Raw genomic sequence first — 12,331 nt, 5'->3', positions numbered from 1 at the left:
AACTAGTGAATACCGCTTTGGGTGGGCAGAAAAATCAAAGCCAAGGTCAAGGGAGACAGTCTCCAAATAGACCAAAAATAAAACGCTTGTGATATCATTTGAGGAAAAAAAGCCAACATAATTGCACAAAGATCAAAGGCAAAAGAAAGAGAAACATGTTTGGTTAATACTGGGCCTTTGAGTATTTCTTGTGCTCGCGAGGCCCGTCTATCCATCCACACCACACTTCGTAACCATGCTATTCTAAACCGATGACAAGTCCAGCCTCGGCGCGGACAGGGCGCAAAGCGCAGATCCCACAATCCAGATCCCGCTGCCAAGTCTCTCCTCTGGGAAGGAAGGAGGCGTTTCCCTTTGGGCAACTGTAAAATAAAGCAGCCTCTCTAATCTCTTCCTCCAGTAAGAACGAAATGTCGGTCCAAATAAATGAATACATAAATAACTGCATGAAGGGAAAGAGGTGGAAAGAGGGGAAGGGAAGCTCTTTTCCTTTCTTTTCAAATTTCCCGCACCCCTTCTCCTCCCCGCCTCCCCACGCCGTCCCCGCTTTTGCTGCAGCTCGGGAGACCCGTACCGCGCGCGGCTGGGCGGTCGGGTAGAGGGTCTTTAGAAAGTAGGCGGGACTGGCCAGATGAATAATTCGGTGTCCGATTTTTCCTGCCTTTGGTGGCAGTTCCTCCTCCGCTTCGTTACTCGATTGCACACGCGGCCCAAACCTCGGCCCTCGATTGCTCCGGCCTATCACCCTGGGATGCCGCCTGCCGCCGCCGCGGCTGCCGGGCTTGTGGGATCGGTGGCGGAGCCGGGGCCGGAGCCCGAGCCGCGGCGGGAGCTGTGGCCTGAGAGTTAGGGGGGCGGGCCGGCTCATTCCTGGGGTGGGGGCCGAGGACTGGCGGGCGAGAACCCGGGGCCACCGCCCCCCTTCCCTGAGGGAGCGGACAATCCGAGGCTCTGAGGCGACGGCGGCGGCGGCGGCGGCGGCGGGAGCGGGTCAGAGGGGGCGGCCCCTGGCGGCGACGCCCCCAGCCCTGCCCTGCCCGGCCCCACTCCATCCCCGGCTCCAAGCTCCAGCCGGGTCTGGCCCCTAGAGACGCCGGCGGGGGTTGAGGAAGGCGGCTCCGCGGGGGCAGGCGGGTGAGCCGCCCCTCCCGGGTCCTTCCACGTCCCCTCCCGGGAGGGACCCACACCTGAGCCCGGACCCACCCCCGGCCGGGGCCACGCTGGATCCGCCTCCCGGCCTGGGTCCCGCCCGCCGGCTGCAGGTGGGCTGCAGCGCCCGAGCCGCGGGCAGTGGGCGGCGGGGAAAGAGGTGAGACCCGCGTTGGTGCCGGCTGCCGCTGCGGTCCTTACCCCCGCCGCTGCGCTCTCCTCCTCCCCTTCCCGCAGGCAGGGCGCGGACTTGCGCGCCGGCCCCGCCGCCGCCTTGTCCCTCCGGGGCACCATGGAGCTCTCCCCGTCGTCCGGAGGAGCCGCGGAGGCGCTATCCTGGCCGGAGATGTTCCCAGGACTGGAGTCTGACTCGCCGCTACCCCCGGAGGAGCTGGAAGCAGTTGTCCCAGTCGGTGGGGCCGTGGCTGGTGGCATGTTGGATCGGATCCTTCTGGAGTCCGTGTGCCAGCAACAGAGCTGGGTGCGGGTGTACGGTAAGGAACACAGGCCATCCTAGAGGCTGGTGTTTTTGCTCTGTTTTTGCTGAAATTCATCCCTAGTCTCAAGTCCTATTCTCAGTCCCCATCCTTCCTGGGTCAGTTTCCCACATTGCTTTTCGTTCTGGCGTGCGTTTCTGACAAGTTTCTCCAGACCAGCGCTTGAGCCGAGAGATGTCATCCAGTACGGTCTTTGGACCTTTTCAAACACCTGCAGGAAGTTTAAGGTAGAGTTGAGCTATGCAGACTTCATAATTAGGTGATAACTTCGAGGGAACTGTCAACCGATTTCAAGGAGGTCTGATGGAACACACCATGAAATTCAGCGAACAGAGTTTCAGTTCTTTTTCTTGAGTGAGGCAAGACTGGAAACCCAAGATACTATGAAATAGCTTAGCAGTGGATAAGATAATAAAATAAAATAGAATAGCAAAAAATATTTATTTGGTGGGAACAGACTAATCTATAACCTCTCTCTGAACCTCATTCTCCCAAAGGCAACCACTTAGTCCAAGGGGTGTGGATTGTGTCAGATTGCACTATTGTTTCTGATTCTCTTTGTAAAGTGACTGGGTTGCGACTCAGCAAGTTAAAAGTGATGAACACACTAAAACTTTCCCTTTCTGCATTCCTAGTAACCACCTCTTTAATTAAAACTGAATGATGAGATTCTATTAGGGTGAGCCTTGTGGCAGCATTAAACCCATGCTGGTTTGGAAAACTCATAGCCCAAGGATTTATAGCCTGGAATTCAGGACTGAGCTGTGGCTTTGCAAAATATTAGAACGTCAAGATGTTTATCACTTAGCTCACGTGAACACAAGACATTAGTGATGTGGCTGAATGTAAGAGGGCAGATTTGAAGCGCCTGGGATCAAAGACAAGGTTAAGATGTTGTCCTCCAGTCATGTGCAATCTAAACCTGTAGTGATTACGTACATTATGCTTTTTTTCTTCATCCTTCAGAAAAGGGTATATTTTTACTATTCAGGAGTGATCAAGATTTAGAAGTTATCTCTCTAGATAGTTAGTCCATTTCAAGACTTCAAGTCCATCTCTATCAGAAAGATCACAGAACAAGGAATCCACAGATTTGAGGTTTTGTCTTGGTTCTGACAAAAAAGTGGCTATGTGATTTGGGATCACTTTTTTTTTAACCTCTGATTCTTCATCTGTAAAATGAATGAATTGGATTAAATAATCTCTTCATGGCTCTTTCAGTTCTAAAAATCCTATAGGTCTTATAACCAGTTCTTAAGGATTTATATATGTACCACTTTATATTTTGCTTGATGTTTATACATGGTTTTTTATGTTATTCTAAGTACCCGAAAGAATTAAAGCAAAGAAGTAGGAGATGATGCAAGGTCACCCAATTCATTCTCAGCAAATTAAAAACTTTAGTGCCTGATTTTCCATCCACTTGCTGGTGGCACTTATCTGATAGCTTATAGGAAAGGTTGATGAGAACTTGCAAATAAGCTTGAATTAGAGTATATCGTAGTTACATTTTCCCATCGTATCCTCCTTTTTATCCTTACATGCTTCTTTGGCACATTGTTTTTTACATACAGTTAGAGATACGGCTATGTTACTGCAAGAATATATGATAATTTGGTATTTCATTGTCCAAAACTATTTTGTCTGTGTATTCCAGACCTAGCATAAATTATTGTTTTTGCGTGAAACCCATAAAATATGTGCATGTTTTTGTTGTCCATTTTTAGGGGTAGATTTGTGGGGTGTGTGTGTGTGTGTGTGTATACACAAAAAAATATGTGGATATTCTTAAGTCTGTATGGGTAAGTAAACATACATATATTCTCTACTCATACAGACTGTGTGTTTCAGTGTCAAGTTGCAGACTTTCCAGTGCATTGTAACTTTTTTCCTTCCCTATCAATAACCAGATGTTGTTTTTATTTACTGTTTAGTTCTACTACTTTCCTTCCTCTAAGGTAGCTCATCCTGGATACTACTTTGTTGTCTTCAGTTTGATGTAAATATTCCAAAGCTTTCTGAATGATTCTCGACTTTTCTGTGTCCTTAGCTAGTTTTTTTAAGTTGCCTATTGCATAATCCTTTGAAAAGCTTTGAAGTAAAAATAATTGAATGTAGAAAATCAGTTTGGAAAACGCTAATTCATTTTGTTTTTTGTTTTTTTTTCTTGTTTACTTGTTTGTTTTGTGTGTTCAAATTCTGATTGTTTTGGAATGTTTAGGTTCTTCTGCACAATTTAAGCCAACTTTTATGAGTGTAGTCTAATGTTTTTAAAAGAAATTCAGAAACCTAGAGTATACAACTGGGAATTGAGAACCGGGGTTTTCATTCTCTCTTTGCCACAAATTAGTTGTCTAACTTTGGCTAAGTAATTTTAATTCTATGGCTCTAGGTTTCTACATAAATGGAGAATCTGGACTAATTGGTATCTGTGGTCCATTTTAACTGTGGAGTTGTCTGATTCTGTGGCCTGCCCTATTATTTCACCTATAACTTGGCCTACCAATTCCAGGCTGACTCTTGGGGATAGGCAAGCCCTTAATGAGTTTAAATCATGATTGTCAGGGGCTTCTGGGGAGCACTTTTATCGAAAGGTCAGTGAACTTAGTTGTGACAGATGTATATTTGTTTGGAATGTTTTGACAAGATAGGAAGGTGGGGGAAATGGGGATCTTGCTCAGGTAAAGCTTATTCAGTTTTAAGTACTGGCCTGAAATAGCCATGTGGATTTAAAAGGGTACGAAGTAAGGAGCTGTATTAAGTGCTCCTGGCTTTTGGCTATGATTCACATCCTCTACCATATACTTATGTTTGAAATCAACTTGCAAACAAACGGCAATAACAACCCCTCCCCCCAACCTGAATACCTTAACAGAAACTTTGGGAAATAATATTTTATTAGTTTGCCTCACGAAATTTGAAGACTAGGCCCTGTTTTGAGCTTGTTATTGACTATTTTGTTGATAATACATATATTCAGAGTTCTGTGTATTGCCAGCATTGGAAAACTTTTTCTGGAATTTGTCAGAGCTTTATAATAGGTAGATGTATTTCATTTGTTTCATTACAGTTTTATAATAAGTCGTGCCCATGCCCTGTCAAGACTATAAAATGTTTGATACCAGGAAGTCTGTCTTGTTTGTCTTTGTATTGCTGTCTTGCCACCCCCTTCATTGTCACCGTGTCTAGCAGATTGGTGCCTTGCTCATAGTGTCTGTTGAATGTTGAACCATGTGTCCTTTGACCATCCAGATCTCAACCTGACTGATTGTATGGGTGGCAGAGTAGCTTAAACAAAGGCATGCCACAAACAGCTAAATATGGATGCAGAATCCAAGAGCATCAAATGCAGAACATTTTTCAGATATTTATAGCCTCAAAGCAAAGTCAATTGGCTGAAAAAGCACAGCCGCCTAGCAAAAGGAAACGGGAGCGGCGAAGCCAGCCTCACTGTCTGTGCTTTCTGGTAAACAATGAGAACATTAAAATTAACTACTTTACCATGAATGGATGGCGAATGCAGGACACTGGGAGAAATTGAAGATACCGGTCTCTGGTGGCGACTGCATTGGAGCTTAGCACCCATCAGCACAACAGGTCTACAAGTGTATGCACAGATGTACCCTCAGATAGCTAGAGGGGAAATACAGTTATCACACTAAAGTGCTCACCAAGAAATCATATGGTTTTGATTTTAATAGTGTAAGTAGGACTTATCTAAAATATTCACTTAATAAAATAAATAACGTCAGCGTTATTGCTTACCATTAAGCTAGTATATAGCTTATTGTTTATTGACTGATAGGGATCTGCTGGAAATTTTCTAAAGGCTGGTACTATTTCAGTAAGCAGAACAGAGAAAGAATTAATCATACTGCATCATATACCATATAATTCTGGAAATGTGACAATGAGAGTTCGGTAAGAATTTCTCATGAACTCGATATGAGTTGATGGGGAACAGTTTTCCTTGTTTGTAGTAAATAGTTTTGCTTATGTTTCATGAATTAGGACAAAGAATAAGATATGTTTCATTGCATTTTTAGAGAATATGCCTTTATATTTACTTAAAACATTGTAACCAGTAACAAGTCCAGAAAGTTGTTTCCTTTTGGTCCAGTATGAATTAGAATCACTAATTCACTGGCCTTATAAGGAATGTTCTTAACATAATTAACTTTGAATATTCTCAGTGAATCACTCATTCTTTTTTTTTTTTTTTTTAAGATTTTATTTATTTGTCAGAGAGAGAGGGAGAGAGAGCAAGCACAGGCAGACAGAATGGCAGGCAGAGGCAGAGGGAGAAGCAGGCTCCTGCTGAGCAAGGAGCCCGATGCGGGACTCCATCCCAGGACGCTGGGATCATGACCTGAGCCGAAGGCAGCTGCTTAACCAACTGAGCCACCCAGGCGTCCCTGAATCACTCATTCTTATATATCTTAAATATGTACTCCATGCTTGACTTTTTTTGTGTGTTAGTGTGTGGTGAATGAAATTGTTCGACCAAGTTTTGTCTGCTCTAGCAGATTGCTTTAAGAATATCAGTGAATGTGTACCGAGTACATCCCAAAACATGTTCGTGTTACTTAAGTGTTTTAATTTCCTCAAATACTATTAATTGAACTTTTATAATGATTATTAATATTTTAACAATTCTTGGGATTGTAAGCTTGAATTCAGTACTTAGGATGTGACATGAGCTTTGAATGCTGATATGTTAATTTCCCAATATATTTTATGTATATTAGGTGTAGACAGGTGTTCACTGAAACGAGAGAATTATCAAGAAGGCCCAGGAATATACTGTTTATTTTAAATTACATTGATTTCATATAGCTCCCCCCCTTTTTTCCTTTGAGAGAAAATTTGTATATCTCATTTAAATTTTGTGTTCTGTTAGTGTTAGAGATATGGACAATTTCCTTTATCATATCTTAGTATTTTTGTACCCTCTGTCATGTTGGTTTGTTGCTATGCTATTTCATTTTCAAAGAATGAAAATATTTTTGAAGAATAGAACTATACAATTATAATCTCTTTTCCATAATCATTAAGACTAGAGTATTTCAGAATTTAATTTTTTTTGATTGTAGAAAAATAATATATATATATATATACAGTGACATAACCCCCTTAGTGGGGTCTGGAAAAACATCCAGGAATCAATCATATTAATATTCCTATGGTTAAGTAAAAATCCACACTAAGTATGGTTTAAGACTATAAATAGTGTTATGTCAGTGAAGGTCACATTTTACTGCTAAACAAGTTATGAAGAAAGTTTTTTTTTTTTTTTTAGAAGATTTTATTTATTTATTTGACAGACAGAGATCACAAATAGGCAGAGAGGCAGGCAGAGTGGGTGGGGAAAGCAGGCTCCCTGCTGAGCAGAGAGCCAGCTCCATCCCAGGAACCCTGGGATCATGACCTGAGCCGAAAACAGAGGCTTTAACCCACTGAGCTATCCAGGCGCCCCAAGAAAGTGTTTTCAGACTTTTTCGGATTTAGGAATTATAGGTATGGAATTGAGGATATGTACAAATTTTCTGACATAAATAATGCAAAGTTCTAGAATGCACCTGTTTGAGAATAGTTCACTTAAAAGGAGTGCCTTTATCTTTTCTACATCATATAAAATTCAGTGCATGTACTTTAAAAAATATGATGTACAATTGTGTCTCATTATTTTGAATGAAGTAAATTTCTCTGATTTGCTAAGGAAAAAAAAGGAATTCACATGACCAAGCAAGTAGGTTTTACTGAGATTACTAAGGAAGTGGTGGCAAGGCAGTGGTTTCTAATGCTTTCTTTCATTAGAAAGAAGGATGAGGTAAGTTGAACCAGAGGGTTTATGTAATTGTTCTTTGCAGTTGCTCTTTTCAGTAGCACAGAGTGATTTGATCACCTTTTAAAGTAGGTGAGCCACAAAAAAGCATTCAACTAATGCCTGAGTTAATCCAGAAAAAATTCAGTTGTCTGCTCCCTAGTCCCTCCCTATTGTAATAACTTTTAAGTAACAAGAGAGGTGTTTGGTCTTGTTAACCAGGAGGAGGAGTTTGAAGTGTGCTGAAGGCACTACTGAAATTGCTTCACCCTCTCTTGGCAGAGGGATAATTGCCCTCTGATGTTTGTAAAAACATCTTTCTTCCCAAAGGCTATCAAGTGCTTTGCAAGACCTGTAGGTAGAGAACCCTTTACAAATTTAATGTAGCTTATTTTCTATTGAGAAGGCAGCCATCAGGAAGTACCTGATGTGCAAGCGGTAGAGAAGAAGATATGCTGAGGTCCAGGTAGTAAAGTAGTGTATGTTAGTGGGTCTACTGTAAACAAAAGAAATAAAAATGGAATGCTTCAAGGCATGACAAAACTTCATTTGCTGGGCTGTAACATGAAGGTTATCATCTTCCTTATCTCTTTAGTAGGTTTGGATGTTAGGAGTCTGAGTTTTGCCTTCCCACCAAGTGTTAGTTACATTCATTAGTTGCCTGAGTCTTCTTTGCTCTAAAGAGTCCACTGTAGATCCTGATTGCATTCTTATGCCTCCATAAATTGTCTTCAGCATTGCTTAAGTTCTGTTCCCATTGTGTCATTTTTAGTGGGCTTTCTAAAAGTACCCCTTACTCAACTCCCAAGTCTAAAAGATTGGTAATACTTGCAGATACTGTTCGGGAGAGCAAAAATTTACAAAGGAAAATATTTGACATAAGGCAAGAAAACAAAATTCAAAAGAATAGTGTAAAAAGTTAAAAACTTTAAAGTTGATAGTCCTAAATATTTTCAAACAATCCTTTAAGTTACCTCATTAAGGAAACTGGATCAGGAAATTTAGCTTGTTCCCAAAATTGGAGACAAATTCCACAGTTTGTCAGGATTAGAATTCTAACCTCAGATTCCTCAGCCTCCTGTTTTAGCTTCTAGAGCTTACTGCTTTCCCTTAGGGAGATGGCCTTTCAAAGCTGAAGGTCAGGAGAACATGACAGTGAGAAATACCAGATTGTTAGTTTCACAGTCTTTAAGGGAAATGCTGGAAGTACCATTACCTAGGTAACAGAAAACAAAAATGGACAAAACATCCAGGAAGGAGGATGAAAATAATCTCATAGTGTCATTCTTAAGAAGTAGAGCAGAGGACAGGTTAGATATTTTTCATCTCTAAATTTTTTATCCCTAAATTCTTTATTCTGTAATTGGAAATAATGTTTTAAGGAAACTTGAATATTTCATTTATGATGCTTAAAAACCCGGATAATACCTAATAAGTTTCTGCCCTGTATTTTAATTTCTGACTTCTCTGATTCATATCATTAAAAAATTAATACCTTTTTTTTAATGAATATGGTAGTGCTTAATGTAAAGAATTTGAATTATAGGAAAATCCAAAGAAAATTAAAGTGACCTGTAATTACACCTCTCAGAGATAACTATTTTTTAAATATTTTGTTGTATTTTATCCTTGTTTTTTCTGTGCAATAATGTACTTTTTTTTTTAAGATTTTACTCATTTATTTGACAGACCAAGAAATCACAAGTAGACAGAGAGGCAGGCGGAGAGAAAAGGGGAAGAAGGCTCCCCACTGAGCAGAGAGCCCAATGTGGTGCTAGATCCCAGGACCCTTAGATTATGACCCGAGCTGAAGGCAGAGGCTTAACCAACTGAGCTACCCAGGCGCCCCCCAAAATGTACTTTTTTGTATGTATTTGCTGTCATATTGCATATACTTTAAATCCTGCCTTGTTTCTAACTGTATTTTCTTAGGTTTTTAAAAATGTTTAAAATTTTTTCAAATATATTTTTGTTTTTAAATTTAATTAAAAATATATATATGTGCTGCCGAAGTAAGCACTAATTAAAAATACAGATAAACATTTCCATCATTCAATATTCAAAAGATATAAAAAGATATTCTGTGAGGCCCTCTCTCCTCCTGCATATCCCTTACTTACCATCTGGCAGGCAATCATTGTTCACTCCACACAATCAATAAATGTTTGAAATTCTTATGTATCCTCCCATACCTATTCCCTGCCCAGAGAAACAGATAAGTAGATGGATATGTAAAAACTCTACCAGGGGGGCGCCTGGGTGGCTCAGTCCTTAAGCCTCTGCCTTGGCTGAGGTCATGATCCCAGGGTCCTGTTCTAGTCCCACATCAGGCTCCCTGCTCTGCGGGAAGCCTGCTTCTCCCCTTTCCATTCCCCTTGCTTGTATTCCCTCTCTCACTGGCTCTCTCTCTGGCAAATAAATAAATAAAATCTTAAAAAAAAAAAAAAAAACGCAAAACTCCACGAAGAGTGGGGTCCAAGAAATTTTGTTCTCAAAAATGCAAGGTCATGTTTTTTTCGAGGTTAATGAATGAACTGGAGCAGGCTCTCAAAGGAAGTTGGCTGGGAGTTCTGGGGGTCTGGAGCCAGTTGTTAATTGCTTTATATCTGAGTTGATATTATCATATTTTTTACTGTATGTATTGCTTTTTTCTCCTTTTTTACATAAATGATAACCCATTATAGGAATATATCTGCACCTTGTGTTATTCCTGCCTCACATCCCCTCTCTGTGCACTTATTAATATATTTTTGACATAGTTTCCTGTCAGTTTGTAAAGCAGTTCCTCATTCTTTTTGTGGCTGCATAATGCCTGGATGAATCATAATTTATTTAACCAGCCCCCAAGTTTTGCTGGTACAAGTGATAATGCAGTGAATAATCTTGAATATAAGCCATTTTGCTTGTGTATGAATGTTTTTGTAAGAAAAATTCATAGAATCGATAGGTCAAAGATATGTGTACTTGTAGTTTTGAAAGATATTCCCAAATTGCTCTCGTTGTAGGTTGTAACTATATTTCGCCAACAATGTTTGAGAGTGCATAGGGAATTATCATGGGGAATTAGCTCTCTACACATAGGGAATTATCAAGAATTTTTGAATATGAAAATCTAAATTGATAAAAATAGACTTAGTTTAATTTTTCATTTCTCTTACATTGACTATCTTACAGAGCCATTTAAATGTGTCCTTTTCTGTGGATTATATATATCTTCTGCCCATTTTTATTGGGTTGTTGGATCTTTTTCCTAGTGATGTGTAGGAACTCCTTATTAAATAAGGAGGCTTTTATCTGTGATGAATTGCCAGTATTTTCATTTGTCTTTTCTTTCCCTCTCTATAAGAAAATTATTTTCATACAGTTGAATGTATCCACCTTGTCTTCTATGGCTTTTTGTTTTTATGTTAAAGTTAGTATGGCCCATACTCTTCTGAGGTTATAAAATACTTCTTCATGGTTTATGAAGTACTTCTTTGTTTTCATTTTTTACACTTAAATCTTTGATACATTTGGAATTCATCCTGTTATAAGGTATGAGATATAGATACAATTTCATTTAAAAAAAATGGCTTTCCAGTGTCCTAACACCATTTGTTAAGTAACCCATCTTTTCTCCACTGGTTTAAGATGACTTCTCTATCCTGTGCTAGGGATGCCTGGGTGGCTCAATGGGTTAATTCTCTGCCCTCGGCCTGGGTCATGATCTCAGGGTCCTGGGATCGAGTCCTCTGCTCAGTGGGAAGCCTGCTTTCCCCCTTCTCTCTCTCTGCCTGCCTCTGCCTACTTGTGATCTCTTTCTGTCAAATGAATTAAAAAAAAAAAAAAGTCTATCCTTTGATAGACTACCATTTATATTTTAGTTTCTTTCAAGATTTTCTACTCTATTGGTCTTGTCTATACTGATGTGTCAGTATCACACTGTTTTATTACTAAGCTTTTATAATATGAAAGTATTATTTGTTAATGAGTATAATTTAACATAACTTATTTAATCATTATCCTATTTTAGATGTTAACATTTTCCCAAATTTTATAGTCTACTCATTGTCTTTGTGTACAAGTCTTTAAACTGAATTTCCGACTGTTTCCTTAGGCTGAATTCCTAGAAGAGTATGTTTTTTTTTTTTTTTTTTTTCCCCCCTCCCCGCGCCCCCACTGCTCGAAGAGTATGTTTTTAAAGGCCCAAGACTTGGTGCCAAATTGGTGTGACCTTCCTGGAAAGCAATTCCTACCACAAATATATGAAATTATGGCTTATAATTTAAATCCTACTTCTGTATTGCTACTTTTAACATATTGAAGTATTTTTACATAGATGTCATGTAGTGCCTCAAGCATTGTTTTAGCATGTATTAAAAGCCCTCAGAATTCTAATGGTAATAACACTGCCTTCAAAAAATGGAGTTTTTTCCCCAGTGGTATTCCTTTTCATTAATGCTGTATTTCCAAATGAAGGAGGGAAGAGCATGAGTATAGAGTCAAAGCAGTTGGTCTGCTAAGGGTCAAATCCATGATTGTGGCTTTATTTATACTATGTTAGGCTCCAACTGAAATAACCTGACATAGACACATAGTGGTTCAGATACTCTAAGAACATAGTTGCTGGCTTTCATCTCAGCTGTTGGTGTCCTCCTTTTCTTTGTTTCTCAGAGTGTTAAGAAGGAAGTGACATTAATGAAAATTCTTTTGAACATGGTTTGAATATATAATTTCACTTAGTTTTAGCTGGATGAATGACTAAGGTATATGTCTTATATAGTACTGAGTTAAGGACTGACGTTTTAGCATGGGTTTAATTTAGGTATATTCTAGGGAGGTTTATTATGTCAAACAAAGCCTAATTCAAAGAATGGCAACA

General features: G+C 39.9%; 1 protein-coding gene across 1 annotated transcript in view; it reads left to right on the top strand.

The window, feature by feature from the left end:
* Positions 1–730: 730 nt before the first annotated feature.
* The window catches only part of RASAL2 (RAS protein activator like 2), a 359,939-nt gene continuing 348,338 nt past the window's right edge, over positions 731–12,331 (top strand). Inside the window, 1 exon segment of the mRNA XM_047703675.1 lies at positions 731–1,643. Coding sequence (XP_047559631.1) covers positions 1,442–1,643 — 202 coding nt within the window. The 5' untranslated portion in view covers positions 731–1,441.

The sequence above is a fragment of the Lutra lutra genome, chromosome 15 (genome assembly GCF_902655055.1).
Source record: "Lutra lutra chromosome 15, mLutLut1.2, whole genome shotgun sequence".
Taxonomy (NCBI): Eukaryota; Metazoa; Chordata; class Mammalia; order Carnivora; family Mustelidae; genus Lutra; species Lutra lutra.
The sequence above is the reverse complement of the archived record's forward strand: the minus strand, read 5'-3'. Positions and strand labels throughout refer to the sequence as shown.